At 43.0% G+C, this 17,617-nt stretch overlaps 1 protein-coding gene across 10 annotated transcripts in view; it reads left to right on the top strand.

The window, feature by feature from the left end:
- Positions 1-16,967, top strand: part of TRIM9 (tripartite motif containing 9) — a 104,241-nt gene extending 87,274 nt beyond the window's left edge. For 2 of the 10 annotated variants that reach the window (XM_036843875.1, XM_036843883.1), the window contains exons 8-13: positions 5,600-5,788; positions 8,339-8,380; positions 8,805-8,828; positions 9,656-9,905; positions 12,271-12,433; positions 14,475-16,967. In XM_036843875.1, the coding sequence (XP_036699770.1) occupies positions 5,600-5,788; positions 8,339-8,380; positions 8,805-8,828; positions 9,656-9,905; positions 12,271-12,433; positions 14,475-14,537 (731 nt within the window). In that variant the 3' untranslated portion in view covers positions 14,538-16,967. Of the gene's footprint in view, positions 1-5,599; positions 5,789-8,338; positions 8,381-8,804; positions 8,829-9,655; positions 9,960-12,270; positions 12,434-14,474 lie in introns of all 10 variants that reach the window. The other 8 variants (XM_036843874.1, XM_036843873.1, XM_036843879.1 and 5 more) reach the window with 8 other exon arrangements.
- Positions 16,968-17,617: the final 650 nt, after the last annotated feature.

Raw genomic sequence — 17,617 nt, 5'->3', positions numbered from 1 at the left:
CAGCGTGATAGCTCCTTCTCCCACACATCATAGAAAATAACCCAGAGAATATTCAGTGATGCAGGCAGAATATAGGCCCAGAATGACCCCAGATGCATCTGTTCAAAAGTCTCTTTGCAGATATTTTATAGTGATTTGGGGCCAGGATAAGTGCTGTACTCTTAAACCTTAATGTACTGAGACACACACCCAACCCTCTTCCCACCAGAGAATATGTAACCTTGTGGGGGGAAAAGAACCTCATCTGATCTCAGCCTGCCCGCCTCGTGTGGTCAGAATCCCAAAGGGGAGGGTGACATATTTGCCTTTCAATTCTTAACCACCACAGTCCACGGAACTACTCTATATAGACAAGAAAGATTCATCCTCAGTATAATGCAGGGCGTGGAGAATGATAATTAGGTCCTCCACACAATCCTTGGTCACCCCTGAGACCACTGGAATGTGCCCCATGGCCTATAGCATCAACCTTACCTTTTATACATTTCCAAGGCACAAAAGAGAGCAATGGCCTTGTCAGCCCCCAAATTTTATCTACCAGGAATTGATCTGCCTGGGGCCCTTATCCTATCCCATCACAGCTGGCAGTGTGACTTAGATGTGTCCCTTAATCTCTCTGGACTTCAGGGTTTTGTTTGGGGGGGGGGATTGTTTTGTCTCTAAAACTATAGACTTAGAGCAGATGACCTCTAAGTTCTTTACAGTTAATACCCCCTGGTTTTCTTCTGTGGCTTCTCTCTTCAAAATCACTGCCGAAAGCTGTTACTATTTCAGGAAACGCTATAGACTGGCGTAGCTGCCTCCTGCTTCCCCCACGGGTTCTAGTGGGTCTCAGAGGTTGCCTGTGACACTGAAAATTCAACACTAGTAGGAAGTAGCTGGTAAAGGGTCACACAAGGAAGAGCAGATGGTCCACTCTGCCTCGGCTGTAGTTTTCGTGACTCCGAGCACCAGAGCCGTCCCCGCAGCCCCAATTAAAAGTATCTAGTTAGAGGGATATGCGTTTCCAGGACAAATTCCTCAAGGTAGGTAAACCATACCTGAACAAATCCGGGTAGATTTTATGAAATCCAAGGTGAGAGGCATCGTGACAGCTTTCAGAGCCCAGAAAAGAGGGGCTTTGCTCCTTTTAATTTTGACAACATGCACGACATCCCAGGGAATTGCCTGATTTTCCATAGGACCAAATTGGACCCAAACCCTATTTTCGCTTTTGGGGAATGTGCTTTGCACTTGACACTCTGGGGAGCAGCTTAGTCCTTTGGAATCTTTTGTATCTATTTGAAATATAGGAATTTTCAGTTCTTCTGATGATAGTTCCTTATAAATAATGCCCTGGTGTTCTAAATTAGAGTGGAGGACTTGGTGACAGAGTATGCAGCTGTCCCAAGGGTGGAAAGAGGCTGTTTCATTTCTTCTTTTAAAAGGAGCTTTTCAGAACGGAAGTGTTTCTCACTTCTCAACTGCAATTAATGCCACACTTAAGAAAGATTATAATACCACCTTTCATTGTAAATTATGTACCAGTGGGACATAACTGTGACTTTGGATGCTTATTAGATCATTTAAGGACACTCAACCCCTTCATTCGTTTCTTTGTCTCTTTTAAAGTCTTCCCAACAAAAGCAAATTATTTTACAGCTGGTTTATAATTGAACTGAAACTCATCTTTAACGCTGCTTGTGCAGCTCTTAGTGACATATCTTGCCTTACTGTACTCTGAAATACAACCATCTTGTTGAACCAGCGTCCAAGGACTGCTTAAGTTATGAAGCTGTTCACTACCAGACAGGAAGATAACCAAGAATTCTACGAGAGGACAAAAGAAGCTGGGTTAGCGTATGGAATCCCTGTCAGTTTGCCTTTCCTCTTTGAATTCCAAAAATAATACCTCAAAGACTGTACTTTACATTTCCAAATATTCCGCATCTGTAGAAATCTTTAGTGCACTGTACATGTTGGAATCAGTCAAGAAATTCTACCCTCAGAAGTATAAAAACCAATTAGTAGTATAAGATACAGATTTTCTCTAAATACAGTCAGTTCTCCTCCCAACTTCATGTGTCCCATTTCCCAGCTGCTCAGGTCTAATGCAATGTCTGCTAATGAACAAATAAAATAAATATACAATAAGGCAAAAAAGGAGCACACCACTTAAATATTCTTTTTTTGCCTCAAACCCAAAAGTCAGTAAATAATAAGTGTGGTCCCCAGCCAATCTTTGCTTTGATAATTCTTGATTACTTCTTTCAAGCAGAGGCCCCAACTCCAGAGTCCAGCCAGTCCAGGTGGGAAGGGAAAGCAGTCCAGGCAAAGGCAAGAGGAGAGTGATGGTCACTGACAGAGTTGAGGGAAAGTGTGTCTTGTCACGCTCCCAGTATAAACGCAGTCCCCGTCCCAGAGTTACTGCTATGCCCGGAGCTGCCACACCAGTATTCCATTGGCATTCTGTTTCCCATTGCTCTTTCCAGCTAAACTTCTTTTGCTCAGCAAAGCTCTTCAGCAGACAGGATCAGTGCATATGATGAAACATGACAAGAAATTAAAAATCTTCGAAGGGGCTATTTTTCTTTCTCTAGCGACCTATACATGAAAAATTATTAATAGTTATCCTGGTTATTAGCTATGACCTGAAACATAGCTTCATATCATGTATTCTGAAAAAAGCACTAACCCAATTCCTCTTTGTCGTGACTAACAGAATATTAATGGCTGAAAAGCCTTCTCCAGATCTCAGTAATTGTGCTTTGAAGGAGAGGTAAGGAAGTGGGATGTACATCCTTCCTGCATCCTGGGTATAACACAGAATACACTCTTGGGTAGCTGTGTGTAGTCTCAGTGTTAGTTGTGTGATTTGGCTAAACATGGGTGTGGCACCACTGTTCCCAATATTGTCTTACTGTCTTTGGTTCATGTCTTTGAACATGTCCAGAGGGGCACGATGAGGAGAGTAAAGATTTGAAATCCACACCCTAGAAGAAAGGTTAGAAATCGATTCTATTTATCCCAGAAAAGGGATGATTTAAAGGGGACCAGTGACTGCTCTCAGATATTTGAAGAACTAGCGCGCCGTTCTGTAGGGCCCCAGATAGTAATGCTACAATTAAGGAGTCGAGTTCCCAAAGAGATATATCCAGACCAATGTAAGCAATAACTGCAAACAGGAGGGGGCTGCCCGGAGGCCATGAGATCCTCAACCTAGGGGACTTCAAGGGGAAGCTTGTGACTGCTGCTCAGATTTTATCGAGATAAGTGTCTTCCCTCTAAGAATCCTGCAACCTAAGGTAATATCAAGTGACTTAGATGACCTGTAGGCAACTGACCCAACACTTGCACCATGTGCCCATGGGGAAGGGCACAAAGAGTCTGCTGGGATCAAGTGGAAAGTGCTCTCTCTCTTGCACTTCATTTGGACAATATTCATGACGAGGTAGGAAGTTTTTTTTTAGGAGCTTCTTAGAGAAAATGGGGTAAGAGCCCAGCTGGTAGGGTATGGGAGGCCATAGGTGGGAAAAATTCAGAGACAGAGATGGAGTGATTGGGTAACATGTATATTAAATAAGCTTGCTTGAATAGAGAGCATGGTTCAAGATTGAGAGGAGTCAGGGACAATTGGGTCATCAATAAATAACGGATCTACATAAAAGGATAGAAAAGGTAACCATTTTAGTGTCAAGTTATTAATCCCATGAATAACCATAGCTGCCCTCAGCCCCATCCCGCAGAGTGGTGCCATCACCAACTCTAAGTGCTTCTTCCTGGTGCTGAGAATAGAAAAGGTGAGTATGATGGGATTGGATATGCTCCCTGAGTCTGGATTCAGTACATGTCTTTTCACTGGTTTTCAGAAGATTACTCGAGAGTTCAATATACTCTGAAATTCATTCTACTATATATGTCCTTTCCCTTAATTTTCAGGGCAACAAGTATTTTAAGTATAATGAATTAATTATTATCACTTGGTGAAAAATACATTTCCAAGCAAATTCTTGTTAAAAATATTTTACTGAGATAAATATAGTTGTAAATTCTCTCCCTAAAAGAAGCCCATATCAGTGTGTGGTGCTGTGCAATTGTCTTTCAAATTTTTCCATTAAACTAAAAGACTAATTCCCCCCTGAGATCATTATAATGTAAATTATTTCTGAACAAGGAAATGATCACACATGCCAAATTACCCAAACCATTTGAAGTTTAGGTAGAAGAAAATTGGAATGTATTATTATTGGGAACACAAAGCCTTAACTCCATAAGTAGCCATTTCTTTTCTCTGAAAATCTGCTTTACACTTTTCTATAAAAAAGAAAAAAAGAAAAAGAAAAAAATTTCCCCCAAGGATAAGTCTAAAGCCTGAAAAGCTAATTTTAATATGTTCAGAAATGAAAATGAGACTGGGTTGGCAGTATTAAACTGAAATGCTCCACCAATGCCCTTGCTCTGAGCTCTTCAAATAGAATCCCGTTCTGCGCACACGTGCTCCACTGAGCATGTGCAGAACAGTATCTGGATAGCATAAGGATGTGTTCAACACAGAGGAACATGCTAACAAACTCAAACCAGAAAAATATTCCCAGGAACACTCTCTGGCCACCAAAACAAAATTATTTTTTCAATGAGAAGAAAGTTCCTTGGTGGTTTTGGACATAGAATACTACCATCATGCCATCTGTATTTCCTAAATTATCACTATCAAACTGAGCTCTAAGAAGGCCCCTATTGGTAAAACATCTGTCTCTGACCAGATAACCCTACTGCATACAACCACCTATTGTTCAACAAAAGAGAAAGGAATGATTTTAGTAATTTAGAGGAACTACCTCTAAATTACTCTAAATGTTAGAACCAAATCAAGTAGTTGATATGTCCTTACTCTGGGATAATAGTGATCTTCATGCCAGACCTGACTATCTGAAAATAAAGACATTTTTGCCACAAATGCACCTCAGCACTGCCCATGGTCTGCTTATTGTTAGAGAACCAGAGATGTTCAAGGGCATCCCTAGGGTCTCAACTTAATTCAGAAACAAAGGTAAGGCTCCTTCCCTGATTACTTGTTCAGCCCTATCTTCCTCTCCTATTCAAAGAGCAAGTCTTGAGTGTGTTGGTATAGAAAAACCATCTCGTCCATTTAGAAACGGAAAAAATAAGAGGCAAAAGGGAAAATATGGAACAGCAAAGAGTTGGTCAAAATCGTCACCTCCTAAATAGAAACTCTTTAAGAGGCCATTGTTGTACAGGTAGTAATATCCAAGGGAGCTAGAGAGGGTGAAGTATTAATCTCCTTTTGGTCATCAATGGGTAAAATTTACCTCTACGGTTTCTAAATTCAACTCTAAAGATATTTAATTAAACGGAAACCTCTAATACTTTCTCTACCACTAAAAATTGGGAGAAGAGAAAACAATTGCCTGTGATATTTGAAGTATCCTCTGGTCATGGGTTGCGACCTGCCGAGAATTCCCTCCCAGTCTCAAACCACATTGGCAACTACGGGGTGGATGAGGCTTTGTGAAAGTGCATCGGTAAGGCAGGTCTCGGGGAAAACTGCACAGCAGGTGGCGGATTTCTGATCTCTAGTTTGCATTGATCTTACATTTAGACACAGATTCAGAAGAACAGACAGTCCCTTTTCCAGTGCCTTCGGAAAGATTGCCGCTCCGTAGAATGAGTCCTTTCTCCTCCACCCTTAATCTACAGCCCAGCTTCCCCAGGAGATCCTACTTTGATTTCCGGCCCTCACCCCATCAGCTGAGCTTGCATTCCTCTTTACAGTCTCTCAATGCACCGGGTGAGCTGAGCTCGTCTGACCTCTCCTCTCCATCTCTGTGCCTTGAAGGCATCTCTGAATACCTGTTTCGTTCTTGGCGTTCATGTGCGTGCAGGGGGTGTGATGAGCTAGTCTCTATGTCTGTGGCCTGCTTCCCATATGAGGAGCATTTGGATGATGGAGCTTTGTGGCATTCTTGTGTGTGTGGTGTGAGGACCAACCATCGAGCTGTGGTCAATGTATATAATGGTGTCGGAAAGTGATGAGTGAAGTTGTTCTTTTTGCACAAGCTGGTACCACCATGGGAAACCTGCTCTGTCATCACATGCAATGGCATAGCACGCACAGGTGCTGGCTGAGTGGAGGCTGTGGCCTTAGTATGGAGGTTTGCAACCCAACCCTGCTGTATCCAGGAAACCAGCTGTGTCTGGGAGACTGGATCAGTGCATCCAGCCTGGAGTGTCTGATTAAACATAGACTCAAGAGATCTTTATTGAAAAAATAAAAGTAAAAAACTTGCCAACAGCAGAATGCATCATACAAAGCAGGCAAACCAGAGAGCAGAAAGTGAAAGTATTTCCTGCCGAAGCCTGTGCTCACTGGTCAGACAGTCGGGGTCATGGCTGATTTTTTTCTAAGCAAAGGGGAGGAACCACCACCAGCTAAATCAGAAACCCTCAACTAGCCTAAGGCCCAAAGATGGGAGTCACTGAAAAGTCTGGCCTCCCGAAGTTTCCCACAGCCAAGAGGGTTGTGACACGGCTTCAGGCTGATTTCAGGAAGCTGGACTAGTGATACTATGCCGTGAACTCTGTCTAGCCAATAGAATCTTAAAATATCTAAACTGCAGTCCTATTTGATCTCTTCAGGACTATATTGTAATCAGGGATACACATGATGCACATTTCATATTTCCAAAGGTTTCTTTTTTTTGTTATTTTATTCTGTTTGCTCATCCCACATCCTGGAATGAAGAAGGCCACAGCATGACAGTGCAAAAAGGATGCAGGGACTTCAAGCTCTCTTTAAAATGACATTTTTCTTTGTGCTTTTATGTTTCTTATTGTTTTTCTGTGCGCTATTGGCTTTTAAACATGCTTTGTTATGGAAGCCTTTTCACTTGTGTCCAATGTACTGAAATATTGTTATAGTCTTTGTAATGTATATTGTCTCAAGAATAAAATATGTGGGTTTGGGGATATTTGATGGCTGTATTTGACACCATTGTTCTAGTTGTATCGTTGAAACTTAAATGTACGATGGTGTGTTTAAAGTAGTGTAAAAAAGATTTCAGAAAACTTGTTTTGAAAAAGACTTGCACAAGGCATGATTCATTTAAAAAATTTAAAAGCCCTATTCAGATTCTACAAATTTATTTCCAAAGCTGGATATGAGATTCAGTTTTAAAACTCCAGGTGTCCTGTACTCACTAAGTTCTAACCTGTGAATAGGAATTGAAGTGATAATTGATAGCAACTAAACATAAGTATCAGCCATGAGTTGGAGAAAATGATTATTCTGCATATGAATTCATCCCAGAGAAAAAAAAAACTAAAAGTAAGATCATAATCTTTACATTTTGTTTTTAATTTAAGCATTAGTCCTTTCTAAGGTGCTTTCTTAATTCTTCTAAAATTCTTTTAATTCAGTGTATTATCCTTTATTTAGCACATAAGGGCCTTACTGAATTGAAAAAAAAATTAAATGATCCATTCTAGGAGATACCCTGGTGCTCATCAAAAACACATTTCCTAGATCAGTCACTGACAGCACTTGAAATTGTAGTTCACACACCTTTGAACATTTTAAGACTAGACTGCTTCATCCACCCTGATGAAACTTCTCATGGAGTAGGTAAGGGTATGTTAAGGAAAGAGGGAGATGGTTGCAAAAGTTGCACAGGTGATTCCAATACATCTCTGAGGTCACTCCCACCCCAATCAGCACCATCCCCCCTCCCCCCCCTTAGGTGAAAAGCACTCATGTAGTAAAACAATCTAAGAAAGAGATGAGGTCATTCTCATATTTGCTACATTTAATTCATGTCATTATTAATAATTACCAGTTGTATTTATTAACATAGGGATTACATTACACATTTAGTTATATAATTATCATGTGACTTGAGCCCAAGTCACAGCAAAGGCCTTTGGGCATAACCAGAGTTAGAAGTACATGGAATAATGATGTAGAATGGAGTTTTATCAAGATTCAGTGATTTCTCCATTTCAATTGGATGAATTTTTCTCATTTTCTTCTGAATATGGAAACTTTTGTGGAAAAGATTAAACTTGGAAGATGATGAAAATTTAAGCTCTACAGTTTAGAAACAATTGGAGGAGACTTTATTAAATGAAAACAAAACAAAACAAAAAAGATGTACTATTCATTTTGAAAGAGCAGAGAGGCAATTTTTACCCAGGCAAGTAAACTAACATAGAAAGGGCTTTGGTTTTTCATGAATCAGGCCTCTGGTGACTCTCTTCAGCTGGTGCTTTTTACATGTATACAAATAATTTTTATTGACCTGGTTGTTTTTTCATAGCTTTGATGTGTAGTATCTCTTTATAGGATGCAATTTTGAGACACAATCTGCACCTTACTCTCAATTAGGCAAGTATACCTATTGTCATTGTCATCTTTTACTTATGTGCTTGGTATGCTCCACTCCCGTCACAAAATAAAGGGTGACAGCTTATTCTATGTCAATAAAATTGTCTAATTGTCATTCAAATCCCATTATAGCAGTTTCTCACATACGCAGAAAAATGAGTCTGTATTTTTAAATTTTATGCCTCAGAGAAGATTACTTTTCCCCCAGATTTCTTGTACATCAATGCAAAGCACTCTCTATAAGCAGAGCACTTGTGGGCAAAGGTACTAATCAGACCGATACGGTTTTAAACTGAGTAGTGTATGCAGTTTTGAACTGAGCCCTTTTTTGGTATTAGTCTATCAAAAGAGACATGTTTTCTTATCAATGTCAATTTTGCTTCCTATTTCTCTCTCCCATGCCTTTCACTCGGAATGACAACAGTTGATATTAAAAAGCTGTTGGCAGGTATGGAATAACCTTATTCTGTTACAAATAGCAGAGACCAAAGTGCATGTGAGGTGGCTCACAGATTTGATAAATCAGCCATTTCGTCTGTCCAGAGCATGTTCTGGGTAGGTGACATTTAGAACTCGGGTACAACGCTGTGTACAAAGACGTCATTCCATCTGCACCTAACGTCCAAAACGTTTTACACGTTAGTTTTAGGAGTAACACGCAAACTGCATTTGTGGTGAAGGAAGCAACCTGTCTTACATCCAAGTCACAATCACTCATGAAAATTAGTTTCTGTTGCTGATAGCTTTGGAGCTTTTGAGCTTTCACTAACACTGAGGAAATTTTCCAAACGAGTAGATATGAGCACTTCTGCAGAAGGGATATTTCCTTGTTTCACTGAGTGTGTTTTATCCCTCCTCCATCTAGGACTCTAGCTCCTAGCCTCCCCGTCTCAGGGTTACACAGGCATCTTAGCGCAGCCCTCTCCCCTTATGTCTCTGGTGTACTGTTCTGCCAGTCACCGGGTGAAGGGACTTGCGCCTTCCAAAGTCGATGCCACTTCACTCCCGGATCACCTGGCTGGGAGTGCAGTCTGTGCCAGGTAACCCCTGCTGAATCGGTCGTGTGTCCTCCGTCTCCTTCTGGGCGCAGAGAGCCCTAGCTCCCAGGAAGTGCCCCCCGTCTGCTCACTCACAGCCCCTTCTGGCCCTGGACACCTCCTTCCCACATGGAAGCATGAAAACGGGACAAGACGCTCCTCTCCGGCCCAGGAGTGCGTTATGGCGTGAGCTCAGTGGGTCCGTCTTAGTAACCGCCCTCCTTTCTGTTGTTCCCAGTGGCCTGGTTTGCTTTTGACCCTGGCTCGGCGCACTCTGACATCATCTTCTCCAATGACAACCTGACTGTGACCTGCAGTAGCTACGATGACCGGGTGGTGCTGGGGAAGACTGGCTTCTCCAAAGGCGTCCACTACTGGGAGCTCACGGTGGATCGCTATGACAACCACCCAGACCCTGCCTTTGGCGTGGCTCGCATCGATGTGATGAAGGATGTGATGTTAGGAAAGGACGACAAAGCCTGGGCAATGTATGTGGATAATAACCGGAGCTGGTTCATGCACAACAACTCGCACACCAACAGGTACCCTGCAGCCCCTACCCCCCAGCCAAGCCTTCTTCACCTTGGCTTCCAGTCGAGAGCGAGAGCCCAGGTTCAGAGACCTGTTAAACAGACAACATGAAGATAGACAGGCAGGCGATCTTTATTAAGCAGAAGTCCTACTGCTCTTGGCTGAGTCCATCCTGGAGTTTTCTTTTATTTTATTTGCATAATGACAGAGACATGAGTACTTTCCTAGGTCCCTCATGGCTACGTTCCACCCAGGGCTGGAAACTAAGAATCCTCGTGCATATGCATTATAGAAAAACCTTCCAGGATTCTAAAATCCAGACTTACAACTTACCAGAGAAACACTGTTGGACAAGATACTTAGTTTTTCTGAACATCGGTTTGCAAATCCACCAATTAGGAAAATCATGTTTTTCCACACATAAATGTTCCCACGATTACATGAATCATGCAAAAATGCCTCCCATCCACCCAAAAATAGAAGCCACTGTTCTTCTTATTATGATTATTATCAATGCCACCTCTCAGAATAGTAGCCATTCATTAAACTAAGTCGTATGGATGCCAATTTGGAGAGTTTCATACTTGAAGAACTCTCTTATTATTGTATGGATTCAGAGTACCCAGTTTGCTGGGGAAAGAGAACAAAGGTAAAGGTTTTCCTTTAACACCAAAATATAGGCAAGTATAATTTAACCCATGCTATCATATTTTTTCTAGACCTCCTCTTTCATTTGGTTTGTGTTTTCTTCCTCAAATGTATTTGTCACAAATTTCCTAGGTAGAGAAGTGCCTTTTATGGATCCTGGTCCACCTGATTCTCAAAGATTTCCCCAGGATACATTCTCATTGGTGTCTCTGGGAAAAAAACAAAAATACAGTTGTATTCAGTTGGATCACAAGGAAAGTGAGTCAGGCAGTGATAGGCAGTGGACTCCACTGTCTCAGCTTCTTCTGTATCCTCACCACTGCCCCTCTTCTAGCCGGTAGGACTCCTAGGGCCTTCACTTCCTGTTCCCTTGGAGAGTTTCTATACATCTGCATTCACTTGTGTATTATTCACCACCACTTGAAGTGAGCACACATGCCATTCCAGCCTGATATCAAATCCTACTAGATGTATATAAGCCATTGTCTTTAGTAATTCACATTTGGGGGAACCCTCTGTCACCAGATCCCTGATGCCATGTACCACGCTTACTTTTTCCTTTTAACTTCTTTATTTTGGAGTGAAGGAGTGAGTAATAACACAACTGCCACACTATGCAGAGAAACACTTTCTTAAGGCAGAACACCTCTGCTTGCACACAGACGGCACGTCACCAGTGCCTTCGTTGCTGAAGCTGTGAATTTCTGAGATGAAATTGTTACCCCTGTGTTTTAACCACTATGTGCAGTCTGTGTTCTGCGTGCCGGGGGAAAGAACAACACCCTAACATTTCTGTGCTCTGCTGAGATGAGGCTGAAGTTCAGTATTGCTAGCTCTCAAAGAGGAGGAAAAAGACGCATCTGATCATCCATGCTTAATGGCTTTTGTGAAACCATCAATGGAAGCGTTAAGACACAATTCGTGGTCCAATGACAGTCACTCCACCTCCTACAGTATAATTAATTATTTCACCTTACAGAGAGGAGATTCCTCTTCTTCGGTGTTGCCATTTTATGAAGAGCCTCCAACTTCTCAATTCAAATTCAGCATGCCCCAAATGACCATCTTTCTGGAATGAGATTTTCTGTTTCATGGATAGCATAAGGGCCCAAATCCAATTTTTCATGCATGTGTTTTAGGTTCAGCTTAAGTGCTTCTTTGACTTTCAAATTAAATCATTTTGTATTTAATGATGTTTAATTCACACCATATGTGCAAAGCGTGAGACCCAGCTCTAGGCAGAGCTCTGATAGCCCAAAGGCTACTTTTTGCTCTTGGCCTTTGATGCTTTGTTTTCTACTAGGCGACTGCGTGTAGAGACCCTGTATGAAGGAGTTCACTCTCAGCAACAGCAGAGCAGCGCGGTGAACCTATACATTCTCAACAGGGGAGTGAAAATTGGTTTTCCAGGGAGTGAGCAAAAGATCTTACTTTTTATATATATAAAGCACAGATATACGTACAGCCCATAAGCAGATACACAGTATATCTGCGGTATTAAAATTGTAAGTGAGGAGGGGCGATTAGGCGGAAAAATGTTTTAAAAGGCTCCTGGGGTGGGGATGAGGAACGATACTTTTAAACAAGTTAAAAAATACTGGTTTAACCATACGAAACGGGAAGCTTCTAGAATGATGACAGGCAAGTGAAACCCCATGTTTTCTTTTCCCACAGAACTGAGGGAGGGATCACAAAGGGGGCCACGATCGGGATCCTCCTAGACTTAAATAGAAAAACCTTGACATTTTTTATCAACGACGAGCAGCAAGGTCCCATCGCGTTTGAGAACGTCGAAGGGCTGTTCTTCCCGGCAGTCAGCCTGAACAGGAACGTGCAGGTGAGCTGCAGACTCTGCTTCTGAGGCTGCCCGTGGGCAGCGAACTCAGCCCCTGCCCACCGAAGGCCCAGACCGAGGCGCGGAGGAAGTGGGGGCGCCGGGTGGGATGGACGTGACAAGTGAGATGATTCCAGACCGGCGTAAGCCCCTCGGTTATATTGAGACACAATCTAGTGAACAGCAGGTGGGAAAATGGGATTCTCTGCGTGGCTGGCTAATGATCGTCCCTCTGAGCCCTAGATCCCTCTCTAGTAGAAAGGAAACTCTTCAGTCAGCTGGCATGAAAACAAATGAAATGACTGAGGCAAAGCGCCGTGAGTGCCTGAGCAGTGAAGGTGTGAGCCTGAAGTGCTAGCACGACGCTCAGAAATTTGGGGCGTTTTCTCTGCACTCTTATCAGTTCTGTCAGGCGCTTCGGGGACAGAAAACACATACTGATGATTTATTGTAAATAAAAACAACAAGTTCTTCTCATTCGTTCACTCAACAAATATCTGTTGAGTGCCTTTAATATGTCAGGCACTATTGAAGTATTATGAGTATTGTTGTTTATCAGTGAAAACAAAACAAAAATCTTTCCCTGTTAGGGCTCACATTCTAGTTATAGGAGACAGACAGTGAATAATAAGCACAATTGCTATGTTAATTATATAGTATGTTAGAAGGCGATATCCAGTGGCGAGAAGACCGAGGGAAGGGTAAGGGACCAAGAGTGCCGGGGTTGGGAGGGCAGTGGCCGTCCTAAGCAGCGTGGTCAGCATAGGTGGGCCTTATTGTAGTCACAGGTGAGCTGAGCCTTGAAGGGGGTGAGGGAGTGAGCTGTGTGGGGCTTTCCAGGCAGAGGGAACAGCCGGGACAAAGTTTCTAAGGCACGAGGGGCCTCACTTAAGCAAGGAAGGGCCAGGAGGTGGCAGCTGGGGCAGATGAGGGGCCGTGGGAGAGAAGATCAGAGCCATGCAGGAGGGTGTGCCCTGCCAGCCTCTGCCGGGACGGGAGCTTTCACTTCCGTCTTGAGCCAGAACTCATCATCAACTGTGACCCTCATTCAGCAAATAGCTGCCTTACGATAGGGTAGATAGGGCTTGAGAATCAAAACACTGCTGGTGATTTTTGCTGTATATAAAACCACGTCTTGGGAGCTATTTTAAAAATCCATTGTTGTTTATCAGTATGTGCGGTAGAAGTGATTGCAACCCAGTGACCTCTGCCCTTCTGTCTTGCTGCAACTAGATGGGTTTTTCTGGACGGCTGAAATCTAATCTATCAGAGTGCAGCCTCTACATTGGACAAAAGAAAGCTATAGATTTCCCTAGAAGTGTGTCTTAGAAAGCCCTCATTCAAAGTTTTCCACATTTTCAGCTGTTTCCCTTGCAAAGAATATTGTACTCGACGCTCTTTAGGGGTTTCCAGGATGTTCTGAGTATCTTTAGAGAAAGACTCTTGGGCTGGGGAAGACAGGGACAAGACAAGAAGGGGAGAGATGACAGACAGCAGTGCATGAAATGGTTCTAGCCTGGTCCGTGCAGCTGAAGTATGAGGTTGGACAAAATTCAGTGAAATATTAAATAAGTGCCCATGTTTCTTCATACCTGGCAATCATGTAGTCCATCCCTAAATGAAAGGCTTATCCTAACTGGAATAACTAGTGGACAAATAATAGGGGAAGGGTTGTCTGCACATCTGCTTTCTGTCCATGGACATGGCAGTGATCACTGCCGTGTGGCCAACAGGCTTTTCTACAAGCAGATCAATGCCTGTGTCTTCAGTCATAGGAACACAATCTCCCCAGAATCCGTTGAAGAAGCAAGTGGATGCGAACCATATTATCAAGTGTCTCCAAGATTGGGGAGCCCAGCATGGTGGCCAGGTTCTTAGCACAGGCTGAACTCTACTAGAATTCTCTTTAATGTCTGCTAGAATAGACGTTACAGAAAACTGAACAGATCCCCTTTTGAGTGAGGAACACACCCACTGTGCTCTGGGGAGGGGGTGCAGGCGGGGATCCTGCAGTGCCTTCGGGACTCACAGTCTCTTCCCACAGGTCACGCTTCACACGGGGCTCCCAGTCCCCGACTGCTACTCGAGCAGAGCGTCAATAGCCTAAAGATGTGCTGTGGAGGCGCCAGCTGCCTGTTCTTACCTCCGCCTGAGCGCAACAGCAAGGAGCTCAGCCAGAGCTGGAGGGAGAGGGAGGAGGAGAGAGATGCTGGTCCTCACACCCCGCAGCCCCCCTTTCCCTCCAGCCTCTCTACTGCTGTAAAGCCTGCTTTCTCTTCCATGTTCAGCAATTCTAACCAACGGAAGACCTAGACAGCCCACCATGTCACTTTGTTTCCACAGCCAGATTTTGCTTTTATTTACCTTATTTTTTTAAATGTAGGTGAGTTATCTTTTCTTTCTCCTTTGATCATGTCATTGGTGACTTACTGAACTGGCACTGCCAAGAGAAAATTCTCCTGATAACTTTTTTCTTAAACTTTCTGTCAAAGAGGTAGGTAGTAGGGAGAGGTAAGGAAGAATGAGCTGAATTTGGAGCTTGCCGTTTAGAATGTTCTTGAATGTTCTTGCCCTGTGACCTCTCATGCAGCGTTAGCTCTGCAAAGCTAGTCTTTTCAGCAATGAAAAGTTTTACTATCCACTGAAGCACAAAAATATCAGCAACACGACTACACAAAGACAGAGGGGTAGGCTCACAGGACAGCTAGGTCATTAGGACAGGCCAGAAAATCTGGTCACTGAATGAAATTGGAAGGTCTCTAAATATAGGCAGGGCAGGGGACTTCATGATTTGGTTCATTTATTTACAAGTTTTTAATTGAGAACTGATTCTGGACCAGGCACTGTTCTAGACAATGGAGACAGAGTGGTGAATACACAGGTGTGGTCTCTGCCCTCCTGGAGCTTATATTGTCCTAGGAGAACAAATCAAAAATAAAATTATTACAAATTGTTATTAGTATTAGGAAGGAAATAAACAAGGGCCAAAGAGGCTCATTGGTAAGATCTTTCAGATCCCCTAGAATGATGCTAAAAATCCATACATTCTGGCCATAGCACCAGAAACACACCAACTCAATGCCTTTTCAACTGTGCTATTTTAATTATGGTACCTGCTGCCATTCACCACAGAGTCCTTCTTTGGTAGAAATGATGTCAGCATTCTTATTTGTTAATGCTGCAATGATACTAAGCCTTAAAAATAAATGTGAAAAAAAATTAATGACCGGAAGGAGGAGGACTCATTGTCCGTAATGGAGGATCTTAAGTTGCAGTTCACAGCATTCACATTCTCAGGATTAATGCGCTTGTCTCCGTGTAGACTCACTATCTGTGCCTGTTACAAATGAACAATCCATCCTCTCTTCTGCCACTCACATCCCAACTTTCTGGAATTGTTCAAATAATGTTTGGGAGGAAATGAAATTGTAGGTCATTGCTATGATGGATAGCAGAATAATAAGCTTATTACTTCCGTGTAGAGATAGACTTATATAAGCTACTCTTCAGATCCTTTTGTTTGACATGAAGTTTTAGAAAATGTAGCACCTAGAAAGAGGTTCTGGTTAGTTGTCTAAATATTTGCCAGGGAGCCAAGAAATTCACCATGAAAAAAAAAAACAAGAATAACAAAAGGGAAGAGGTAGGATGGGAAAGCTAACAAATTAAAGTTTGGGCAAAAAGTAATATTTGTAAATAGCCAATAATTTACTTTTGGGCTTACTTTATTTAGATTATTTCTATCAGCTGTGGTGTTTTTCTAGTTAAGTGTACCTGATTTATTGAATAGGTGCTATCCTGTTTGTGTCCACCTTGGTTTTTCTTGGCTACAGAAACATTCTGTTGCAGGCCAACACTAATTTGATATATGATTTATTCTCCAGTGAGACTCGATGGCTGGGCCGCTGTAGACTCATAGTTACTCTTGTTCCTTATTAAATTCATCCTGCTAATTAGATTTCTAGTGGCCGGTAACACGTCGTTTACACAGAATTGCAGTTATAGATGCATACAGCTACTGTACTAGAACAGATGGATATTTCTGGTGTGCCAATAAATGGTTTTTATGAGAGGACATCCTATGTCTCTTTAGAATTTCTCAGTTTTTGCCTTTTGGGGACGACAATTCGCCTTTGTCAGAGCAAAGTGTCATTGGAAGGTCCCGCAGAGCTCGGGAAAACACCTGCACTTCATTCCATCTCCTCAGGAGCTTTGCACTGTCGCCTGGTGGTGCTGACCTCCTGAATCTTAACTTAGTATGAAACATTAACAGCGAGATGCTGTTGAGGGTCTGCCTCCAAACACTGGGGACTCACCTTAACGAAACTGCTCCTAGAAGCTCCACAAACTTGTACTGCAAGATACAGTGTCACTGACTTTTTCTAACCTGGTTCCTTCACCACTTCTTGGAGTGGCTAAGCAATACGATTGTTTTTAAATAATTAAAACAGCTAGCCATTTCAAATGAACAGCCTTGGTTTTATATTAAAAGGAGAACATGATCTAAAAGCATATCGAAAGCACGGGTTAAATCCATTTCACCTGCCTTCCCTAATCTAGGTTGTTTTAGGACTCGGCTCGCAGCCTAAACTATAAGATGTTTGCGGGAGTGGTTTTCCAGGAACTTGGCGTCAGCTGTGTCTAGTTCCAGCTGAGCTGATTAAGACTGGATAGGACGACCAACCCCTCAACTGGGCATGCGTGAGTGTCCTCTCGGTGACCTTTTGAAGGCGCAGAGGCCTGTAATTAGTTACAGCTGGGCAGAAGGACACTTACCGCACCTTTTTCCAATCACCTTTCCCCATGCCCCCCACGCGCCCCACGAGCCCCATACCTCAGACCAACCTGCTTCCTTATGCAGTTATCCCATAAATACCCCAGCCCCTTGCCTTGGGTGGGGAGGCGGGTTTGAGATTTGTTCCCTCCTCTGTTTGCTTTGCTGGAAACCTCAGCATCCCAGCGTTTTGGTACGCTGTGCCATGGGCAAAACAAACCTGGTTCAGGGCTTCCCTGGTGGTGCAGTGGTTAAGAATCCGCCTGCCAATGCAGGGGACACGGGTTCGAGCCCTAGTCCAGGAAGATCCCACATGCCGCGGAGCAACTAAGCCCATGCGCCACAACTACTGAGCCTGCGCTCTAGAGCCCGTGAGCCACAACTACTGAAGCCCACATGCCACAACTACTGAA

This window comes from Balaenoptera musculus, chromosome 2 (genome assembly GCF_009873245.2).
Source record: "Balaenoptera musculus isolate JJ_BM4_2016_0621 chromosome 2, mBalMus1.pri.v3, whole genome shotgun sequence".
NCBI classification, from domain to species: domain Eukaryota; kingdom Metazoa; phylum Chordata; class Mammalia; order Artiodactyla; family Balaenopteridae; genus Balaenoptera; species Balaenoptera musculus.
This window is presented reverse-complemented; position numbering and strand designations above follow the sequence as displayed.